The sequence below is a fragment of the Panthera tigris genome, chromosome C2 (genome assembly GCF_018350195.1).
Source record: "Panthera tigris isolate Pti1 chromosome C2, P.tigris_Pti1_mat1.1, whole genome shotgun sequence".
NCBI classification, from domain to species: domain Eukaryota; kingdom Metazoa; phylum Chordata; class Mammalia; order Carnivora; family Felidae; genus Panthera; species Panthera tigris.
The window spans coordinates 2,157,026-2,176,709 of record NC_056668.1 but is presented as its reverse complement, the minus strand read 5'-3'; the positions used below and the strand labels follow the sequence as shown (position 1 = coordinate 2,176,709).

General features: G+C 63.2%; 1 protein-coding gene and 1 long non-coding RNA gene across 2 annotated transcripts; one reads left to right on the top strand and one right to left on the bottom strand.

Moving 5' to 3' along the window:
- Positions 1 to 325: 325 nt before the first annotated feature.
- AIRE (autoimmune regulator) lies at positions 326 to 11,010 on the top strand. Its single transcript, XM_042956592.1, has 14 exons — positions 326 to 571; positions 1,108 to 1,282; positions 1,511 to 1,666; positions 2,026 to 2,100; positions 2,794 to 2,910; positions 3,832 to 3,974; positions 4,082 to 4,162; positions 5,092 to 5,207; positions 6,210 to 6,309; positions 6,872 to 7,054; positions 7,546 to 7,664; positions 7,749 to 7,851; positions 9,527 to 9,595; positions 10,610 to 11,010. The coding sequence occupies exons 1-14, from the start codon at positions 326 to 328 to the stop codon at positions 10,688 to 10,690; spliced, it is 1,764 nt and encodes a 587-aa protein (XP_042812526.1). The 3' UTR covers positions 10,691 to 11,010.
- A 4,007-nt stretch (positions 11,011 to 15,017) lies between these two features.
- On the bottom strand, positions 15,018 to 19,083 carry LOC107180304. Its single transcript, XR_001511080.2, has 3 exons — positions 18,892 to 19,083; positions 16,755 to 17,063; positions 15,018 to 15,771 (listed from the first exon to the last, which is right to left on the bottom strand). It is a non-coding gene; the product is annotated as an uncharacterized LOC107180304 (long non-coding RNA).
- Positions 19,084 to 19,684: the final 601 nt, after the last annotated feature.

Sequence of the window (19,684 nt, the reverse complement as noted above, 5' to 3'; positions counted from 1 at the left end):
CAGCCCTCTCACGGAGGGGTCGGGCCCTGGTCCGGTCCGGAAGCTTCCTTTACAGAGGAAAGAGAAGCCAGCAGCCTGCTGGCAGGTGTGAATGGAGCGGATGGGACCTTCTCTTTACTGGGTCACAGGGAACTTTCCATCCCTGCCCCTCCCTCCCGCCCTGATTGGCTCAAGGGAAACACGGCCTTTGCTCTGTCCTTGGGGAGCCTAGTATAATAGAGACGGGGCTCTGGCTCACAGAGGTGCCCCCCCAGGTGTGCCTGACCAGGGGTGCCCGCCCGGGAGCCCGGCAGGTCAGGGGCAGCGCGGGGGCCAGAAGGCAGAGATGGCCCAGACACCCCACAAGTCCAGTGGTACCCCGAGGCCGCGGGACCCCAGGCGGGGAGAGGGGGCCCCCAGCCCCGCGCCCCCAGACCCCGCGACGGCGGGTGAGGCCCAGGCAGGTGGGGACACGGTGCTTCGTCACCTCCTGAGGCTGTACCGCACTGAGATCGCCATGGCTGTGGACAGCGCCTTCCCGCTGCTGCACGCGCTGGCGGACCACGACGTGGTCCCCGAGGACAAGTTCCAGGTGGGCCCAGACAGACCCCCAATGTCCCCCTCGCCTTCCCCAAGCCTTGCCCTCTAGCCAATGTCTGGCAAGATGAGCTCCAGACGGACTCCGCCCCGCCCGTGGGGGGGAAGGAAGGGGGGGGTGGGCGGGCTGTTTTGGTGAAGAGGAGAAGGCACAGGGTCTCCAGGGCGAATTCCTGTGCCTCCCCAGCGCCCCTGCCCAGCCCTCCTCAAGCTGCCCTCTAAGCTAGGGGCTCCCCTAGCATGAGTTCCAGGTGGGCCTTCTTCACCCCCAGCACCCCCAGGCAGCCTCATGCCCGCTGCAAGCTGACGGCATGGACACGGTGCCCAGGTCACCTGCAGCACCCTCTGGGATGGTGTTCTGCCCTCCAGAAAGACAGAAGGGGTGTCGGGAGGTGGGGGTGCCGTGGAGGAGGGGGGGCGGGAGGAGGGGGAGTCAGAAGGAGGGGGGAGTGTGGAATGGCGGGGGTCAGGAGGCGGGTGCTGTGGGGGGGGGCAGGAGGTGGGGCCTCCCAGCCCCCACTCTTGCTTCAGGAGACCCTGCGCCTGAAGGAGAAGGAAGGCTGCCCGCAGGCCTTCCACGCGCTCCTTTCGTGGCTCCTGACCCAAGACGCAGTTGCCATCCTGGACTTCTGGAGGGTTCTCTTTAAGGACTACAATCTGGAGAGATACGCCCGGCTGCAGCCCATCCTAGAGTGTTTCCCCAAAGGTCGGGGGTGGGGGGGGTGGAGTGCTGCGAGAGGAACTGGGGTTCTGCGGGAGCCGGGGGCGGCTGGAGTCATCCCAGCCGGACTGTAAAAGGGAGGGGGGTGGCCAGGGAGCCCCCCGACACCACCGAGGACCGTCCTGGCTCCTGAGCGTCAAAGGGCCGAGCTCTCGGGCACCTCGCCAGGGCGTCGGCTCTGGTCTTGAGGCCCGGTCCCTGCTCGCCCCGCAGACGTGGACCTCAGCCAGCCGAGGAAGGGGAGAAAGCCCCCGACGGGCCCCAAGGCCCCAGTGCTGCTGCCCAGACCCCCCTCCAAGAGGAAGGCCCTGGAGGAGCCCAGGGCCGCCCCACCCGGGGCACTGTCTCCTAGGGGCACCTCCACCCCAGGTATCTGGTCGGAGGTACTGATGGGTCACACCACTGGCCGTCCCCCCTCCTGTCTTGCCGTGGAGCCCCCCCCCCCCCCCGCCGCCCCAGCCAGCCACCGGGGCTGCGGAGAATCGTTGTGGGTGCTTCGTGGGTGAGCCTAGCCGGCCCTCGTCCCAGGACCCCGGGAAGTAGGCAGGTGGGGGTCACTTCCTTTTACTGACGGGGACACCAGAGCCGGTAAAGCAAGGGGACCACGGGAGTTGGGAGGCCCCGCCCACATGCATGCGCCCTTGGCCGCCAGCATTCACCCCCCCCCCACCTCCGTGGGGAGCGGAGGGCCAGGCTGGTGTGGCTCCCCCTGCACACTCCCCCTACAGGCTCCCAGGCAAAGGCCAAGCACCCCAGGAAGCTGGAGAGCAACGCAGAGCCGCAGCGCCCCCTGCTGGGGAACGGTGAGCCAGGTTCCCCGACCTCCTGGGCTGGGGTCACCGAGTCAAGGGCCCCGTGGGGTGCTGCCCTCTGCCGGCCTGTCCTGGGAGCTGGGACCCTGCAGGCCTGGCATGCCACCCCACAGCCTTGGCTGCACAGCCTCACTGGGGAAAGAGGGGCACCTCGGGTTACCCCACGTGTGCCCGTCTCAGTGTCCCCGTCCTCAGGGCCGGCCCAGACTGTGCTTCCTCCGCAGGATCCTTCTTGGTCCCTCAGCCGGATGAAGCCTGGCCCGTTTCTGTCCCCTCCTTGCCCCAGGGTGGGGGGTCCCGGAGACCTGAGTCACCTGACCTGAAGACAGACCCTGGGAACCCGGCCTCCCTCCCAGCACCGCCCGGGGCCATGTCCTGGGGGTCCCTGTCTGGCCCTGCCTGTTGTGTTCGGTCAGCTCGCACGCCACACTCCACACGCACACACACACCACACAGCCTCACCCCACCCCACACCCATGGCCTGTTTCTGCACTTACACATGGGCTGGCTGTCTGTCCGTGGAAGGGCTGGGCCCCCTCCAAGGCCTGCCCTGGACGGAAGGAAAGGCTTCCGCAGCCCAGGCGCCTCTCTCTCCCCACGGCCTACAGGGAGGGGGTGCTCAGGGGCCGTCTTTCCAATCGATGACCCCCTCCCCCGCCCCCCGCCCCGTGCTCCCTTCCCCAGGAATTCAGACCATGTCATCCACTTCGGTCCAGAGAGCCGTGACCGTGTCGTCTGGGGACGTCCCCGGAGCCCATGGGGCAGTGGAGGGCATCCTCATCCAGCAGGTGTTTGAGTCAGGTAGACGGCACTGCCAGGCCAGGGTGCTGCCAGGGGGACGCAGGCCCCAGGTGCACGTGCAGCTGGCGCGCAGGCGGCCACCTCTGCAGGGGGGACGGGCACCGAGGGCGTCCCTCAGGGTGGGGGCTCCTGGGCTTCTGGGAGGTCGGCGGTCCAGGGCCACCTCCCGGGTCACTCTGCCCACCCGGAGGGGCCCCTCAGGGTCTTGGGCTCATCCCCTTCCGGGAAGTTCTGCCCCACCTGCCCCACCCCCATACCACCCCCTTCCCCTCCCTCCTGCTGGACGCTGGCCGGGGATGCTGTGGACGGCCAGGGCCAGCTGGCCCCCGGGAGCCAATGCGGGCCCTGGTCTCAGCCCCCAGGGAGGGTCCCGGGGACCCCGAAGTAGTTCACCATGGCAGTTATAACCAGTGGCCACGCACCGGGCCCTTAAAACAGCAGGAGGTTCCAAAGCGGAGACGTGGGCGGCCGTGCTCCCTCCAGAGGCCCCGGGGCAGAGTCCTTCCTGCCTCTCCCCGCAAGCAGTCCTTGCTACGGGCCCCACCGCCGCGGCCGCTGCCCCCAAGTCTCAGGGTGTCCTCCCTGTATCTGTCTGTGTCCTCTCTACTCTTCCTGAGGACACCCGTCACTGGACTCAGTGTCCCTCGGGAGCCCATCTTAACTAATCCCGTCACCAAAGACCCTGCTTCCAAATAAGGCCACACTCTGAGGTTCCAGGTGGACACGCTTGGCCGGGTGCAGCAACCCCCTCGTCCCCTGCAGAGGACCCCTGCTGTGCCCAGGACCCTGGTCCCAGAGCTGCCTGGGGCTGGGGCGCAGCCAGCTGCAGAGTGCCCCCCCACTCCACCCCCCACCTCTCTGTCCCCCCACTCTGCCCCCCACCCTCCTGGGCCTCCCAGGCCAGCCAGCCTCTCCTCCCAGGTGGCTCCAAGAAGTGCATCCAGGTTGGGGGGGAGTTTTATACTCCCAGCAAGTTCGAAGACCCCAGTGCCGGGAAGAACAAGGCCCGTAGCGGTGGCCCAAAGACCCTGGTCCGAGCCAAGGGGACCCAGGCTTCCGCCCCTGTAAGCCCTGCCCTTGATAGCCACCCCCCAACACAGAGCTCAGCTGGGGCTGGGCCTGCCCAGAGGGTGCTCCGCACTCTGGTGACCCGCCCCCTTCTCCCTAGCAGGGTGGAGGCGACCCGAGAGCAGGCGTACAGGGCAGGGTGCAGGCCCCTCCCGCCCTCCCCAGCGAGCCCCAGGCCCACCAGGTAATGCCCAGGCCACAGTGGAACTCCCTCATCTCCACCGTCCACAGGGGGTCCCTCTGCCCCTTTGCCCCTGTCCAGGGCTCTCCCTTGGGTGATAAGGACAGAGCCTTAAGCTTCTGTTCACAGGGTCAAGCTTCCTTGTTTAATAACAGTTTTCCTGATAACACACAACTTGTGTTCAAATAACTCAAAGAAAGTGAGTCCTACCAGGTGTTTAAAACCACGGGTCTGGGCTGGGTGCCCTTGTCCCCGGTCTCACAGTCTCCCAGCAGGCCAGGGGGTGGGGAGGTGGCCCCTCCTGGGAGCCAGGGACCTGAGCATCCAGCACAGCACAGAACCCACCACAGATCTGACCGCCTCCGGCCCCCCGCCAGGCGCTGTTGGGCCCCGGGCGCCCAGGAGGGAGCAGGACCCGTGTCCCCCTGCCCCCCTCCAAGCTCCCGGCTGGCAGGATCAGGGGGTGATTACAGCGAGCGAGCTCATTGCTGTGCAGGGTGGCCTGGCCTGGAGGAGGCATCCCGGAGGGCCCTGTGGTGCCATTCAGGCAGGGGCACAGGCAGCGTCCAGGCTCCAGGCGCGGGGACGGCGGGTGCTTGGGGCTGATGGCAACGCCGCCGGCCATCGCTCCACTGCGCTGTGATGAAGGGCATGTGGGGTGGGCAGTGTGGACGCTGCTGGGGACACAGGCACCCACGGGAAATGGGGCTTTCTGGAGGCTCCGTCCTCCCAAGAGGGATGGCCTGGCCCGGGGGTGTGCGCAGGGGACCAGGGTCTCCGAGATGGAGAGTGTCGTGGGGGAGGGCTGGGGGCAGGCAGGGGACTTGGGGGCCCCTGGGGATGCCGTGGCGGAGCTGTTGCGAGAGGTTCTCGGGGAGGGCGCCGCGCCGCCCCGGATCTTCCAGAGGATACGCGTGTCTTGCCCGTGTCAGAAGAACGAGGACGAGTGTGCCGTGTGCCGGGACGGCGGGGAGCTCATCTGCTGTGACGGCTGCCCCCGGGCCTTCCACCTGGCCTGCCTGTCCCCGCCGCTCCGGGAGATCCCCAGGTGAGCCCGGCAGGCCGCTCTCCGCCCCCAGCTGGCTTCACGGCCACTTCTGCCCGAGTGACCTGGGTGTGGGGCTGCCCGGAAGTGTCTCTGTTCGGGTCACCCAGGCTGGGTCCTCCCAGCCTGGCCAGCAGGGGCCCAGAGGGCAGAGAAGCAGAATGAGGCCCCCCAGTGAAGAGCGGCCACCTTGTCCCATCTCTCCACACACCCCCAGCCCAAAGTCCCACAAGCAGCCGGCCCCCCTCCTCCAAACAAGCTCCTACTTGAAGTCGGGCAGAGTGGGTGCCCGTCCTGGGCAGGGCCAGAGTCCTCCCGCGTCTACCTCCTGGCGCTCCCTTCCCCCCGCCCACCGCGTCCTGCCCTCTACTGCCAGCTCCCACGGGTGACCACAGCTGGCGGGGAAGAGCCTGCGTGGGAGAAGTGACCCACCTTCGAGCCCTGGCCCTGCCCCTGCTCCCTGAGTGGCCTTCACCAGGCCACTTGTCTCTGATGCTTGTCACTAAATGAGGGCGTTCAGCCGAGGTCATCATTCGCCTCCAAGGGTGGGGCGGTCATCTTCTCTTTTTTCCTGCCCTTGACCGTGTCCCCTTCTGCTGGGCACTGTCCCCCTTGCGGAAACGGGGGTGGGTCCCCCGTTCAGAGAGGTCCCGTCGGGAGGGCAAGGCCAGCGAGAGCCACGCACGGGGCTCTGCAGGTCAATAGATGTCCGGATTCTTGGGGCTCAGCAGAGGGAACACTGACCATACTGGCGAGGGCCACCCCCCCCCACCCCCGGGGCTCAGCTTCCCAGCCTCCCGGCCCTCCTGCTCACTGGCCGGGGCAGTCCTCCCATCCTGGCTCTGCCCACTGTCCAGCCTGGGCCTCAGTTTCCCCATCTGCGAAAGGCAAGTGGCAATGTGGAGGAGACCTCAGGCCTCCCCCGCCTGTGTATCTGGGAGTCTGCGGTCCCCTCTGCCCCCCTTGCATGTCTTTGGCTGGTGACCACGTGGACCACGTGAGCAGTGGGACCTGGAGGTGCTACAGTTGTCTCAGGGGAGGAGGCCAGCGGGACCCTCCCCAGGCCGAGGAGCCCCAGCCCCAGGAGCCGCCCGCGGAGACCCAGGTACGCCCGGGCCCAGGCCCAGGCCCACCGCAGCCCCCCCTCCCACCTCCCCCCCCCACCCCCCCCCACCCCCGGCTTCCTGGCCACTCCCATGGGTGGGGCCCCAGGCTTGGAACCGGGACTCCCCCCCCCCCCCCCCCCCCCCCCCCCCCCGGCCTGGCCTCATCAGCTTGGCTTCTAACACTGGGAAATGTTCCCATGTGGGGCCTTGGCTCTGTCGCCCGGCTCAGGGGATGCACTTTGGCTACTAATAACATTCTCTAAAAATGTTTTAAGCGTTTTGTTGCAGCAGAGACAGGAATGATACAACACACGTCCAGGTAGATCCGGAGTCCTCCCTGACAGCCCGTGAGGGCCACGGGCACCCCGTCTGTACATGGCAAAAGGGTCAAGTACCTTGCTGAGGACACAGAGCCAGGAGCTTCACCCAAACCTTTCCAACCCCAAGTGGGGTTCCCACGCCAGCCCCCGGGGCTTTCCCGGGTCCCAGTGATCGCTGACTCCCTGGGTGGTGAGGCACAGGCCACCGTGGCCTCTCCAAGCACTGGCTCTCTGCTTCCAGGTCCTCCTGGGGCTGAAGCTGACGGGGGAAGAGGCCAAGGGGCCGTCCAGGGAGCCCTCAGCCGGGATGGACGCTGCCGGCCCCTACAAGCACCTGCTGGCCCCCCCTTCTGCAGCCCCCTTGCCGATGCTGAACCCCTCAGCCCTGCGCCCCCTACTGTGTGTGGGCCCCGAGGGGCAGCAGGTGAGGGGGTGCTGAGGTGGGGGTGGCTGTTTTCTGGGAGCTCATGGCCTGCAGGACAACCAGACGGAGCCGAAGTAGGAGGAGTGACATGCGGGGAAAGGGGGCAGTAGTCAGGTGGGGGGCTGGGGTCAGGGCTGAGGGAGGAGGAGCCAGACGGGGGCGGGGGGGGGGGGGGGGCAGGGGTTGTGCAGCAGAACCAGGGAGGGGAGGCTCCCGGAGGGATTCCAGCAGGGGTGATACATTCCGCCCCGGTTCCTAGAACCCCTACCCCAGCCCACCCTCACAGGGGCAGGACAATAAGGGAGGCGGTTCTGGGGTCCCCTTGACCAGCCCTAAAGGGGGTCCGGGTCCACTAAGGCGGCGCAAGGTCTCTTGGGACTGCAGAGCAAAGGTGCTGGGTGTCGCTGGGCTCCCGGGGGCGGGGCAGAGGGCGTGGGCGCCCCTCCCCGGGCGCCCCTCCCCCCCACCGTGACCACTCTGTCCCCCCACAGGGCCCGGCAGGTGCGCGGTGCGGCGTGTGCGGGGACGGCGCGGACGCGCTGCGGTGCGCGCACTGCGCCGCCGCCTTCCACTGGCGCTGCCACTTCCCCGCGGGCGCAGCGCGGCCCGGGTGAGCGCGGCGGCTTGGGTGCAGGACCGGGAGGGACACCGCGGGGGACCGGCAGCCCACGACACCATCCTCCGCTGTACGCAGGGCCGTCCCGCGCTGCCGATCCTGCTCCGGAGACACCGCCCCGGCCCCCGAGGAGGGCGCGCCCGCCCCGACCCCCGCCCGAGCCGCGCCCGGGCCCGCCAAGGTCAGTGTTGCCCAGGGAGGCGGGGACCCCGCGGGGTCTAGGTGGCGAGCACACCTCCAGGGACACTCGAGTGCCAGCTTCGCGGATGCGCCGCGCCCCGTGGCCCTGCGTTCACCGTTTCATACAATTTAGTTGTTTAAATAGCTTCCCTTCGGATCACGTCTGTTGGAAACCAGCGGCTGTGGGATGGCTGTTCTTTCGTGATGGCCGAGCCAGGGCCCCCCCAGGCCCCCTTCTCCCAGCGCAGGGCCCCCCCTAGGCCCCCTTCTCCCAGCGCAGGGCCCCCCTAGGTCTCTGGTCTCCCAGCGCAGGGCTCCCCCCCCCCCGAAGGCCTCCTTCTCCCAGCGCCTGGGGGGGTGGGGGGTGAAGCGGCCACAGCAAGAAGGCTCCACCGGGGATGAGCAAGCACGCTTGACTCCCCAGTGTGACCCCAGTCCCCCCGTGGCCCTGCCCCGGGGCCCTGTCCAGCCCCATCCTGCGGCCGGGAGCCGTCGGGGAGAAGTGGCCTCCGTCTGCGCTCCTACCCAGCAGTCACCCCGGGCTCCCTCAGAACCTGTGTGTTCCCGGGAGCCTCGGGGTGGCGCACCTCATCCTGCCTGACCGTGTCCCTGCCGCCCCACCCCCAAGAACCTCTCAGGGCCCTGGGTGGTGGCAAGTCCTACCCCACCGGTGCCCCGTCATGCTCCCCAGCCGCACCGCATCCTCCCGCGAACACACTGTGCCTGTGCGATGCCAGCCCAGGCACGGAGGCCCCTGTTCTGCCCACGAGGGGGCTTACGTGCACGCCCACGGCTCAGCCCTGCCGGGTGCCACCCCGCCCCAGAGAGGGTCCCTCCCTCCAGAAGATGCTTCTTCATTGACTCTTGGGCTCTTTTCTCAATTTAGCGAAGATCCCCTTGTCTTTGTGATGCAAAATGTAACGATTTTGGAGACTAAGAAGTCCCAGCCCCTTGGCTCCCTTCCCAGGGGCGGTCCTGAAAATGTGGGTGTGGCCCCAGCGCTTTCCCCAGCAGCCCCCCCACCCGCCCCCACCTTGGAGCTGGGTCCCTTTTCACGCCCCAGGGGCTGATGTTTCCTCCAAGGGCCTGTGTTTAGGAGCTCAGATTTGGCTATTTTGAGCCAGAACCTGGCAGTCTCATGTGGGTCCACTTAGCATGGTCGTCTCTCCCTCCTAGGCTGTTCATGGACAGCCTGCTGCCGGGCTCTGGCCCCTTAAGGGGGGGGGCACGCTAGGCCCTGGCCCCTTGGGGGGGGTTGGGTGGGAGGGGGCACGGTTGGCCCTGGCAATGCTAGTCGGATGGGTGAATGGCTGGCACCACACCAGACGCTTTCCTCTTTGGGCCTCAGTTTCTCCATCCCCGACGGTCCCTTCTAGCTGGTTCTGAGTCACCTGGCTTTCCCCAGAAGGTTGCATGCAGCACGTGGAGGCAGGCAGGCCTGGGGGCCTTGGGCAGCCAGCTTCCAGAGCCCCAAGCTCGCTCGTGCCCACGACCCTGGCAGGAGCTGGGTGTTAGAATTCAGTTCCCAGGGCCCTGCTCGGGGCAGCACGCCCTCTGTCCTGGCATTAGCCACTGTCCCCTAGACCCTTGTTGCCTCTGCACGGTGTCCCGCTTTGTTCCAGCTGTGCCCGGCAGGGGTGCGGGAGTTGGGCTGACCTCCCTTTCCTGGGCTGCAGGCAGGGGACGGTTCTGCTGGTCACGATCCGGGTGTGCACAGGGACGACCTGGAATCCCTCCTAAGCGAGGTAATGTGTCACCTGGCTGGGGCTCCTCCTTCTCCTCCCCCCCCCCCCCCCCCCCCCCCCCCCCCCCCCCCCCCCCCGCCAGCCCCAAGCAGCCGGAGCCAGAGGAGGGCCTGGGAGACCCTGCTGGGTGCACTGAGCACCACAGGCCCAGGCTGCTTCGGGCACGGCTCTGGCCCCCCAGCACATGCGGAAGCCCCTAGCGCACAAAGGAGCTGAAAGGAGCCCCTGAGCCCTTTCTGCTTCTAGCCTGGTCCAGAGTTCCCGGATCCGGGGTGGGGGGGGCAGTGGCTGCAGGACCTCAGCACCAGCACCGCGGAAGCCTGACTCTGATGCCATGACTCCCCCTGGGGGTGGGGGGGGGCGCCCCGGAACCTCTGCCTCCGGTGGACCTCTCACGGCCCCTCCCAGCCCCAGCCTCTCCACCCTAAGATCAACAGCTATAGTCGCTGTGAAGAAAATGGGCCTTTTTGGGGTTCCATCTTCTTTTGACAGGAGGTCAGACCCCTCCAGCCATTCCCACACCCAGGTGGCCCGCCCGTGGCCTCCTGGGGCTGTGGGGCCCTGCCCGGTGTGGTGGGCTGGGCACGGGTGGGTCTCAGGGCAGGAGTCTTTCAGGGTTGGCCCTGTGGCTCTGGCGGGGCGGTCGCCCGATGCCGTTGGAGAAAGGGGGCAGTCGCCCCATTATGCTGGAATGTTGGGTCTCCCCGTGCCCCCTCCGTCCTGCGGGAGCACACGATGGAAAGAACCGGTCTTGCCTCGGAGCCGGGAAGAAGACGGAGGCAGGAGAGCCGTGGCGGCCGTGCCCGTGTTTGCAGGATGCTATGGCAGAGCACCAAAAGAGGAGTCTTCCCTCGCCTGACGTGCCCTGTGGTGCTTCAGGCCTCAGTTTCCCCACCTGTGACTAGGAGGGGCGGGATGCTCGTGACCCCAGGGGACGCTGGAACCCAGGGTGTGTGCACCTGTCCCCTGGGGGCTCAGGCAGGTCTCCCAGTCCTCTGCTCTCCTGTCTTCCAGCACTCCTTCGACGGCATCCTGCAGTGGGCCATCCAGAGCATGGCCCGCCCGCTGGCTGAGGCGCCCACCTTCCCCTCCTGATCTGGCACGGCGTGGGTCTGCGGGGCAGCACCGGGGGAGGGGAGGCCCCCGTAGACGCGGCCTCAGCTGAGAGCGGACCCTCCCTCCCATCTCCGAATCAACAGAGGCCAGCGACTTCCCACTCGTGCTCACGGTGACCCGCCCTGAGAGGGACCGACAGGACACGCTTCCCATCCCCGGAAGCTGGTCACATTAGGACCGAGAAAAACCGAAAGGTCCGGGTGTCGCCCACACTGGGCCCGCAGACACAGCCCGTCTTCGTGGACACGTAGAGCGCCGTGCACACTGAAATAAAAACCACTTCTGTGGGGTTTCGATGTGCTCTTCACGGGGTGTGTTTGCTTTGGGGGCTCCGTGCCCCTGCGTTTCTGGTGCCTGAAGTGTCGGTCACGCGGGCTGGAAGGGAGACGCCCGCAGGTGGGAATGGCCCCCAGAAGTGGACAGCGTGCTCCTGTCTCTGCTGGGAGCACTCCAGTGCTCCCCGGAGCCCCCAGTATGGTCCAAGCATGAGGTCTGGGCCCGCCCACCTCTGCTGCACCCCCATGGGCTCCTCCCTCCTCCCCCGTCCTAGGGCCCAGCTCATCCTCACCCCAGGGCCTTGGCACGTCTGTTTCCTCATCGTGATACATCCCTTTCAGTGCCACCTCCTCGTCCGGTCGGACATTTACTCGAGAAAGCTCTGTTGTGGGTCATCTCTACGGTGCACATCGTCCTGGCACGGGGGTCTGAAGGGGGTATTCCAGTGGGAGGGACAGATCACATGCCAGAAGCAGGTGACCTCAGGTGGGGTGACCACCGTGGAGCATGAAGCAGGATGAGGCGGATGAGGCGGAGACAGGAGCAGGCAGGGTGTGAGGGACAGACAGGAAGTCAGGCGGTTGGGGGGCAGCAGGCCACGCGGACAGCACCGTGCCTTACTTTCCTCACGGCACCTGCCACAGTCAGAAGACGGGCCGTGGCTGGGGGCCCGGGACCCAGGACCCTGTGTAGGGCACAGCTGTTGGGGTGGTGTTGGCAGATGTCAGTGCTGCTAGAGCCCCCACCTGCAGGGACCCCGTGGTAGAACGCCTGGGTGGGGAGGGAGGGAGTGGCCACAGGCCTTGCCACGTGTGGGCTGCAGAGCTGGGACACGTGTCCCCAGCCCAGGAAAGCCCAGGTGGGGACAACAGCAGGAGGAGGGTCCCACGGCCCACGGCCTCTCAGGGGTCTGGCTGTCACTCCCGAGACCTCCAGGGCCCCTTGGCCGGGGGGAGGGGCAGGCCTACCTGGGACAGTAGTGCCGAAGGTCCGGTCAGGCTCAGAGGGTGGGTCACATTCCTGGCGGGGACAGACAGAGACAGGGATTGGGAGGGAGCGCCACACGCAGGCCCAGGCTCGCTCGCCCTGTGCCGCGCATGGACGGGCGTTGCAGAAGGACCCCAACCAGGGCAGGCAGGGTGGGGGAGGCCGGGCAGGGGCTTGCGCGCCTGTCTTCCGCCTCTCACTCCTGGCCCGGTGCCAGCCTGCGTTCCCATCGCCTGGAACCTTCCCCGGGGGGTATCTGGAACCGTAAACAGTAACACAAGTGACCAAGGCGGCCTCCCAGGTGGGCCCGGCCCAGAGCTGACATTCCCGCAGCGATCCTGTGTCTACTTGTTCTTGTCTGTCTCTCTGTGGGGGCGAAGTCTGTCTGGCTCGTCCAGCTCTGGAACGGCGGCCGCCTTTGTAATACCCTGAAGCGTCTGTGTGCCAAGCACGTGAGCGGTTCGTGCTGGAATGAGCCAGCATCACGGGTCTGGCAGACACACACCAGCCACACTGCTTTCCCGCGGTGGACAGGCGGGCAGCTCAGGCAGCAAGCTGTCATTCTCTGTCCTGGAGGCTGCATGTCCGAGGACCAGGCAGGGGCGGGGCTGGCTCTGTCCTCCCCACCCCGGCCCTGCCATAGTCCTCACCAGGCCCTCCCTCTGCGTGTATCTGTGTCCTGATCTCCTCTTCTCATAAGGACCCAGTCACATTGGGGTCGGACCCACCCTTGTGACTTCATTTTAACCCAATCGCCTCTGTAAGACCCTGTCTCCAGATGCCATCACGTGCTGGTGCTGGGGCCACTGTCGCATGCTGATCACCTGGCCTGGCCCAGAGGCTGGGCCCAGTGCCTCGGGGTGTCTCCTCCATCCGCCCTGAGGCACCTCGTCTGCTCTCTGGCCTCCATAAGTCACACGTTTGGGGGCTGTGGTCAGAGTTGCGCCTGACCTCCCCCCTGCTGGGCTGGTCCCCTGGAAAAAGTCCCTTACCCCTGTTAGCAATGGGGTAAGTACTTTTTTCTCCCCAACGCGGGGACACAGTTAGGCCAGAATATCAACATCAGCTCTTCTGACCCAAAGAGGCAGCAAAGGCCTTGTGGACAGGCCAGCGCGTGGTTGGAGGCTCATTGTCACTGTTTTGAAATTATTAACAAGTTACGAGCAAGGGGTCTGAGTTTCGATTTGTGCCTGGCCCTGTGCCTGTCCTGCCCTGACGTGCCCGGGCCTGTGTGGCGGACTGAGGGGGCCGGGCAGGTTCAGGGTCCGGACGTTACCACCAAGTGGGTAAAGAGCCTGCTGCCCGTGGACGTGCCCGCTGGGCTCGGAAAAGGCAGTATTCCTGGCCAGAGACTCAAGATAGCAAATCAGGACTGGAGATCCCGCCCGTAATCTGAACTGGACCGAACTCATGCCTCATAGGCGCACCTGGGACAGGCGCTCTGTGTCACCGACTGCGATCTGGTGCTTCGAGCACAGTTTTGAGGGCTGCAGTTCCGCCGAATTTTACGGGACTCTGAAAGCCCGTCTCGGCGGCCTCTCGCAGGGGCCGCAGGGACGTGCAGAGTTTCCCCAGCCGCCACCCGCACACTGGCCCCAAGGTGCTTGATAACAGGTGAACCCACACGATGTGCTCACGCAGCCCAGCCAAGGCGCCTCAGCCCCCTGGAGAGAAATACCCCGCCAGCGGAAGCCCGTTCCCATGTGATGAGGACAGCTGTCCGCCCGTCCCAGAGCCACCGCTCTGTCCCTCCCTCAGCGCACACTCCCTTTGTGACCGTCCTTTGTCTAGTCACCTGCTCACTGCCTGCCGCCCCCACACCGTGTGTGCTGGGGGCAGGTCTGTGTTGTACACGGTGAGGCCCAGGTCTACCAGGGCCGGTGCGGGGGCGGTTGCCAAGCACCTGCAGATTTAGAGAATAGGACTTTGAAAATGAACCAAACATTCAGTATCCAAGGAATATTTTGAGAAATAACGTTATAGTCACAGATTGGGATATCATCCAGACAATAAAAATGACAAGTACAAAGCTGGTGGGTAAACCGGTGAGTATTCGTTTAAATTAAATTTGCTTACTTGTATATTTACATTTATATGTATAATATCTATGTATACACACATACATATATAGAGTACATATATATATATAAAGAAGGTATATAGAACGTACATGCAGAGGGTACATACAAAAGGAGAATATGTGTATGTGTATGCATACACGTACATACGCGAGTGTGTGAATATGTGCACACGTATGGGTGTGTATGGGTGTGTGTACATGCGCAGAGAGAAAGAAACACCAGAAGAAAACACTGAACGGTGAAGACAGGCTGTTAGAGCAGGGATTATAGGTGACTTTTCTTTTGTAAAGTGTTCCATCATTCAGACTGTTTTTAAATAACTATGAAAGTCCGAGTCTTGAAAGGCACCCACTTCGTGCCGGGCACGCGTGCTTAGGACTGGGAGCCCATGGGCGGGGATCGCCCGCCCCCCGGCCGGAGCCCAGGCCTGCCAGTCTCCACAAAGCCTGTGCAGGAGGGAAAGGGTGGACAAGCGAAGGAATGAGTGAGCGAGCACTGCCTTGCCATCCCACGGTTCAGAGTGGTGTTTCCCACTGCAGAGCTGGGGCTTTGGCTCCCTGTTCCCTGAAGAGCCCTCACGCTGCCAATGGGCACCGACCTTACACAGAGGTGAGAGGCAGCCTGGGAGTGGCGCTGCCACAGCTACACGGGCGCTTGGGAGGGCAGGGTGGCACACCTCCATGCGGGGACATCTGGCCCTGGCTGGCACCTCCACCGTCCCACCCTACATCCCCAGGCTTTCTGGTTGGGCCCCAAACACCCTACAGACCTGTCCCCTTCTCTCCCATCACCACTGGCCAGCACTACTCGTGCCTCCGACGATAGCCCCCCACCCCCACTGCCTCTGCCCCCTCCCTTCCTTTCTCCACCCAGAGAAACCTTCCGGAAGCCCCGTCAGAGGAGGGGATCGGGTGGGGGGCACATGGGGCCATTTTACTGATCTCTACTCAAGTGCACGCGAAACCCACCACAGCGAAATGGGGAAGCCAGCCCAGGAGCAAAGACAAGACCCCACCGACAGACCCTCTGGCCTCCCCCAGGCTGCAGGCAGGTGATCACAGCTGCTAATTCAGCCTGCAGCCGCATCTGCTGCCAACCTTCCCAGAGGACACATCTCAACACTCACTGTTGACCCACGCCACCTCCCCAGGTAGGTCCCCGTGTCAGACTCTGTACCCTATTTGCAGCACCCGCGTCTCCCAGTGGCCCGCAGACCACGAGCCAGGGACAGGCAACCCTGGAAGGGGTCTTCCTTGTGGCTGAGGTGCAGGCATTCTGGATGCTTCCACAGCGGGTGCAGACGACCAGGTTGGGCAAGTTCAGGGCCGGGGTGGGCAGGCCGGGGGTCTCCCAAGATGTCTGCAAGCCAACTCCCATGCCGCGGTGTTCAGAAGATCCCCAGGCCAGCGTTGGGTGGTTCTGAGGCCTCGGCAGATGTGCCTGCTGGGGACCCTACCTCAGTGGAGGGGAGGGGGCCAGCTGGCGGAGGAGTAGGTGCGGCCCCTCCGTCACCCCAGCAGAGGTCGGGAGGTCTGTTCTTGGGGCAAGCAGAGTGTCCGGACCCGAGAGAGCCACAAACAGTCGAGGCAGCGGCTCCACATGGAACACGCGTGGCCAGGTCACCACAGGCAGGACAGTGAATGTCGGGACTCACCCCTTCTCTTCATTCAGCTCCAGACAAGAGACGAGAAGCTTCTTCCCTTGAGTCTGACCGGCCTAAAAGGACAATGTCCCCCGGGGGGGGGGGGGCGACAAATGGCCCACAAGCTCCCCTACCAGGCTCAACGACTGTAAATCTCCTGTCACAGCCAGAGGCCTCACTGCTTAATCACAGACACCCAGGGCCCCCAGACATTCGGAAGGCCTCTAACATGGCTGAGACCAAGACGAACAAAAAGAAATAAGGCTGAGTGGATGAAACAAGAGACTTGGAAGGGAGGAGAGAATGGTAAACAATTAAATGAAACCAGCAAGACCCTTAGGGATTCTGGCCCTCTATTTACTAAAGAATAATAAAACTCTGTTAAAAGAACACTGAGAGGGGCGCCTGGGGGGCTCAGTCGGTTAAGGGTCCAATTTGATTTTGGCTCAGGTCATGATCTCATGGTTGGTGAGTTCGAGCCCCACGTCGACAGACAGCTGATTGGTATTCTCTCTCTCCCTCTCTCTCTCTCTGCCCCTCCCCCACCTTCAAAATAAAGAAATAAACTTGCAAAAAAGGAACATTCAGAGAACAGCAGCCCTAGGAAATCATAACTACGCCAGCGGAAACAAAGAACTTCACGCAAGATTGGGATGTCAAGGGAGAGATCTCTCTCTGGAAGCAGAGCAGAAACGAGCTGCAAAGAGGAAAGTACAGACAATGTACAAGGTGATCGGCACCCCCACCCGGAAGTCCGAGCTGTAAGTGGCAGGTGCTCCAGGAAGAGGAAATTGTCCCAGACAGAAAACATGCACTTCTGCGCTGGGAGGGGCAGTGTGGGCCCAGCCCCGCGGGGGGAAGCAGGCCCGCGAGAGGCACTTCATCGCGGGATTCCACCGCCCGGGAAAGGAAGATTCTACGGGCTCCTGGAGAGAGAATACCGGGTCGTGTGCAAGCGAGGAGGCGTCAGAGAGGCTTTGACTTCGCAACAGCAACGCCGGAAGCAACAGAACAATGGAACAGGCCTCGGCACTTGTGTAGGAAGATGCTTTCTCACCTACGATTCCGTATTCAGCAGACCTTCGTTCAGGCGTCAGGGTAGCGTAATGCCATTTCCACACACGCAGCGCCTCCCTCGGGTGCTGGATCAGGAAGCTCCTAGGAGATGTGCCCTGCCCACATCTGGGAGCTGGTGGCACCGAGGATCACCAGGGCCACTGACGGTGGCAGAGACCCCAGGGTGACAGCTGTGCACCTGACGGTGATGGCCGCCATCCACGCTGGGGCCGCAGACCTCGGGGCACAGTCTGAGCACTCTCTTTCCTCAGAAACACATTGTCCCCCAGCATCGTTCCATCTTCTTCGTCTGGGGGCAGAGGGGCAGGTGAGTGGCCCAGACTCCTATCTGACCCGACTCGGTGTAATTGTGGCTGATAAGGCTCCTAGTTCCCCTCTGGGGTAACAGGAAATATGTATTTGTCTTTTTTTCTCCCAGATTTCTGACACAAGAGCTCCTAAAACCCTGGGAATTTCCTCACGTATGGGGCTGAGAGGAGCACTTTTTGTTATTCATAACAAGCCCCTTCCAGCCACACCTGAGATTGTGCCAGCGAGTGGACTGTTGGGGGATGCGGGCTGGTCACCAGAAGCAACCAGTGATCAGAGAGTGGGGACTTTCAGCCACCCCCCACCTCAGAGAGAGGTGAAGGCCCAGAGATTAATCACCAACGGTCAGTGGTTTAATCGGTTGTGTTAACACGCTGGATACTCCCTAAAAACTCTAAGCACAGGGGTGGCACACTCCAACTCCGTGGGACAGAAGCTTTTGCACTTGGGACCCTTCTGGACCTCGTCATCTGGGTGTTCATTTGCGTCCTTTGTCATATACCCTTTACAATAAAGCATAGTAGGTAAAGTGCTTTCCTGAGTTCTGCGTGAGCTGCTCTAGCAAATTATCTCGTCTGAGGAAGGGGAGTCTTTGGAACCCCCAATATGTGGCCAAGTCAGGCAGAAGTGTGGCTGACCTGGGGACCCACTACTGGTCCCCTGGCGACCGCCTTGCCCATGCCTTCCCTGGAAGGGACTGGTGGTGGCTTTAAAACATGTCAGCACGTTCCTTGCTATCCGTCTCTGAGAAGGGCAGCTTTATACCTCATACTTCTCCCCTTGAGCGTGGGCTGAACTTAGCCACTAGTTTCTAATGAATAGAATGTGCCGGGGGCACCTGGATGGCGCAGTCGGTCAAGCAACCGATTCTTGATTTGGGCTCAGGTCATGATCCCAGGGTGGTGAGATCAGGCCCCGTGTCTGGCTCTGTGCTGACAGCTGGTTGGGATTCTCTCTCTCCTCTCTCTCTGTTCCTCCCCTGGCTCCTGCTCTTTCTCTCTCTCTCTCTCAAAATAAATAAATAAACTTAAAAAAAAAAAAAACAAACAACAGTGCTGGTCATGTGTGACTCCTGGGGTCAGATCATCAGGAGCACTGGGGCTCTCCCTGGGATCGCTTTCTCTGGGGAAGCTGGCACCGTGTTTGAACACCTGCAAGCAGCCCTGTGGTGAGGTCCCACCCACAGCCACGTCCACAGCCGCGTCCACAGCCGCGTGCAGTGTGATCCCAGAAGTAGCCCCTCCAGCCCCAGTCGAGCCTGCAGATGACGCAGCCCCAGCTGACTGCAAACTCACAAGAGATCCTGAACCAGAACCGCCCGCGAAACCACTCTCGAAGCCTTGGCTCTCAGAAGGAGATACCAAGTGCGTGTCGCTTCACGGGCCTGAAAGTTTTGGGGCACTCTGCCACGGGGCGACGGGATCTGACACCGTCAGCTCTCAGGGAGATGGGCAGACGGTGGCCCAGAGACCGTTCCATTTGGCTGGGAGCCCTGAGCCAACAGTGGCTACAGCGGCCTTTCCTTGCCCAGCGACCCTTGTGTTTGCCACTTGGCTTTTCACAGCTAAACCATGTGTTTTTAAGCACACACACAGACGCACACACACGTGTGTAGAACTAGAATGTTCACACTCTCCATCCTGGGCACAGAGCTCACTGTGTTCTCACGTCCACAGCTAAATAAGAGGCATGGTCTGTGTTCACACTCACCACTCGCCAGGCCCCCTGCCCCCCTGCCAATCCCAAACCTCTACTCTTTCCCCATATTTCTTTTTTTGTGGAAAGAAATTAAAGATGTTTTGTCTTACCCTCTTCATTCATTCCTCCCATCATCGTTATTGTCCTCGTTTGTGATGCAAACACTCAGCAGGAGTTTTAGGCGCACACAGAATAATCGAAGAATCGTCAACAGGTGCCAGGCTGGAGGGTGGGGTTCCAGGACGCATCGTCCTGCAAAACCCACCTCTGCTCTCTGCGACTAATACCTCCCTGTTTCTTCGCCCCCAGAAGAGAATGATTTTAGGCAAACCGTTAACGGAACGTAACACACGTGAAGAAAATGCACAAATCGTAGGTGGTCAGCTTGCTGAGTTTTCATAGTGCACACAGCATGTCGCCACTCAGCTCAAGACACACAGTGTGACCTGCCCGCCAAGGCTGTCGGCCGCCAGCCCCGGGTCAGGGCTCCCGGGAAGGTTGCTTTGCCCCAGAGCCCTTGATTCGGTTCCCAGGGATTGTCACGACCAGGCTCCCTGAGAGCCGCAGCCGGTCTGTTCCGCTATCCGGGCTGGGTCCCCACTCCTGGGGGTCTGACTGGCAGGAGGGGCTCCATCATTCCACCCGACCCTGCAAGGTGGAGGCCGCGTCCTGGCCCAGGTCCCACCCCCACGTGTTGTGGGTTTTCCAGGGGTCCAGCAGATGTTTGCGGAAGGAAACAATGAATAAATGAAGGCTGGCTGGTTTTCCTGATCGAGCAGCCGTGTCCTCTCGGTGGGCCCGCGGCTGAAGACTGAACGCCCTCCCCGGGTGCCTGAACAGGAGGGAGGGGTCCCTGGGCTCCTGCCACCAACTTCCAGAGAAGCGGAGTTAAAGCCGACCCGG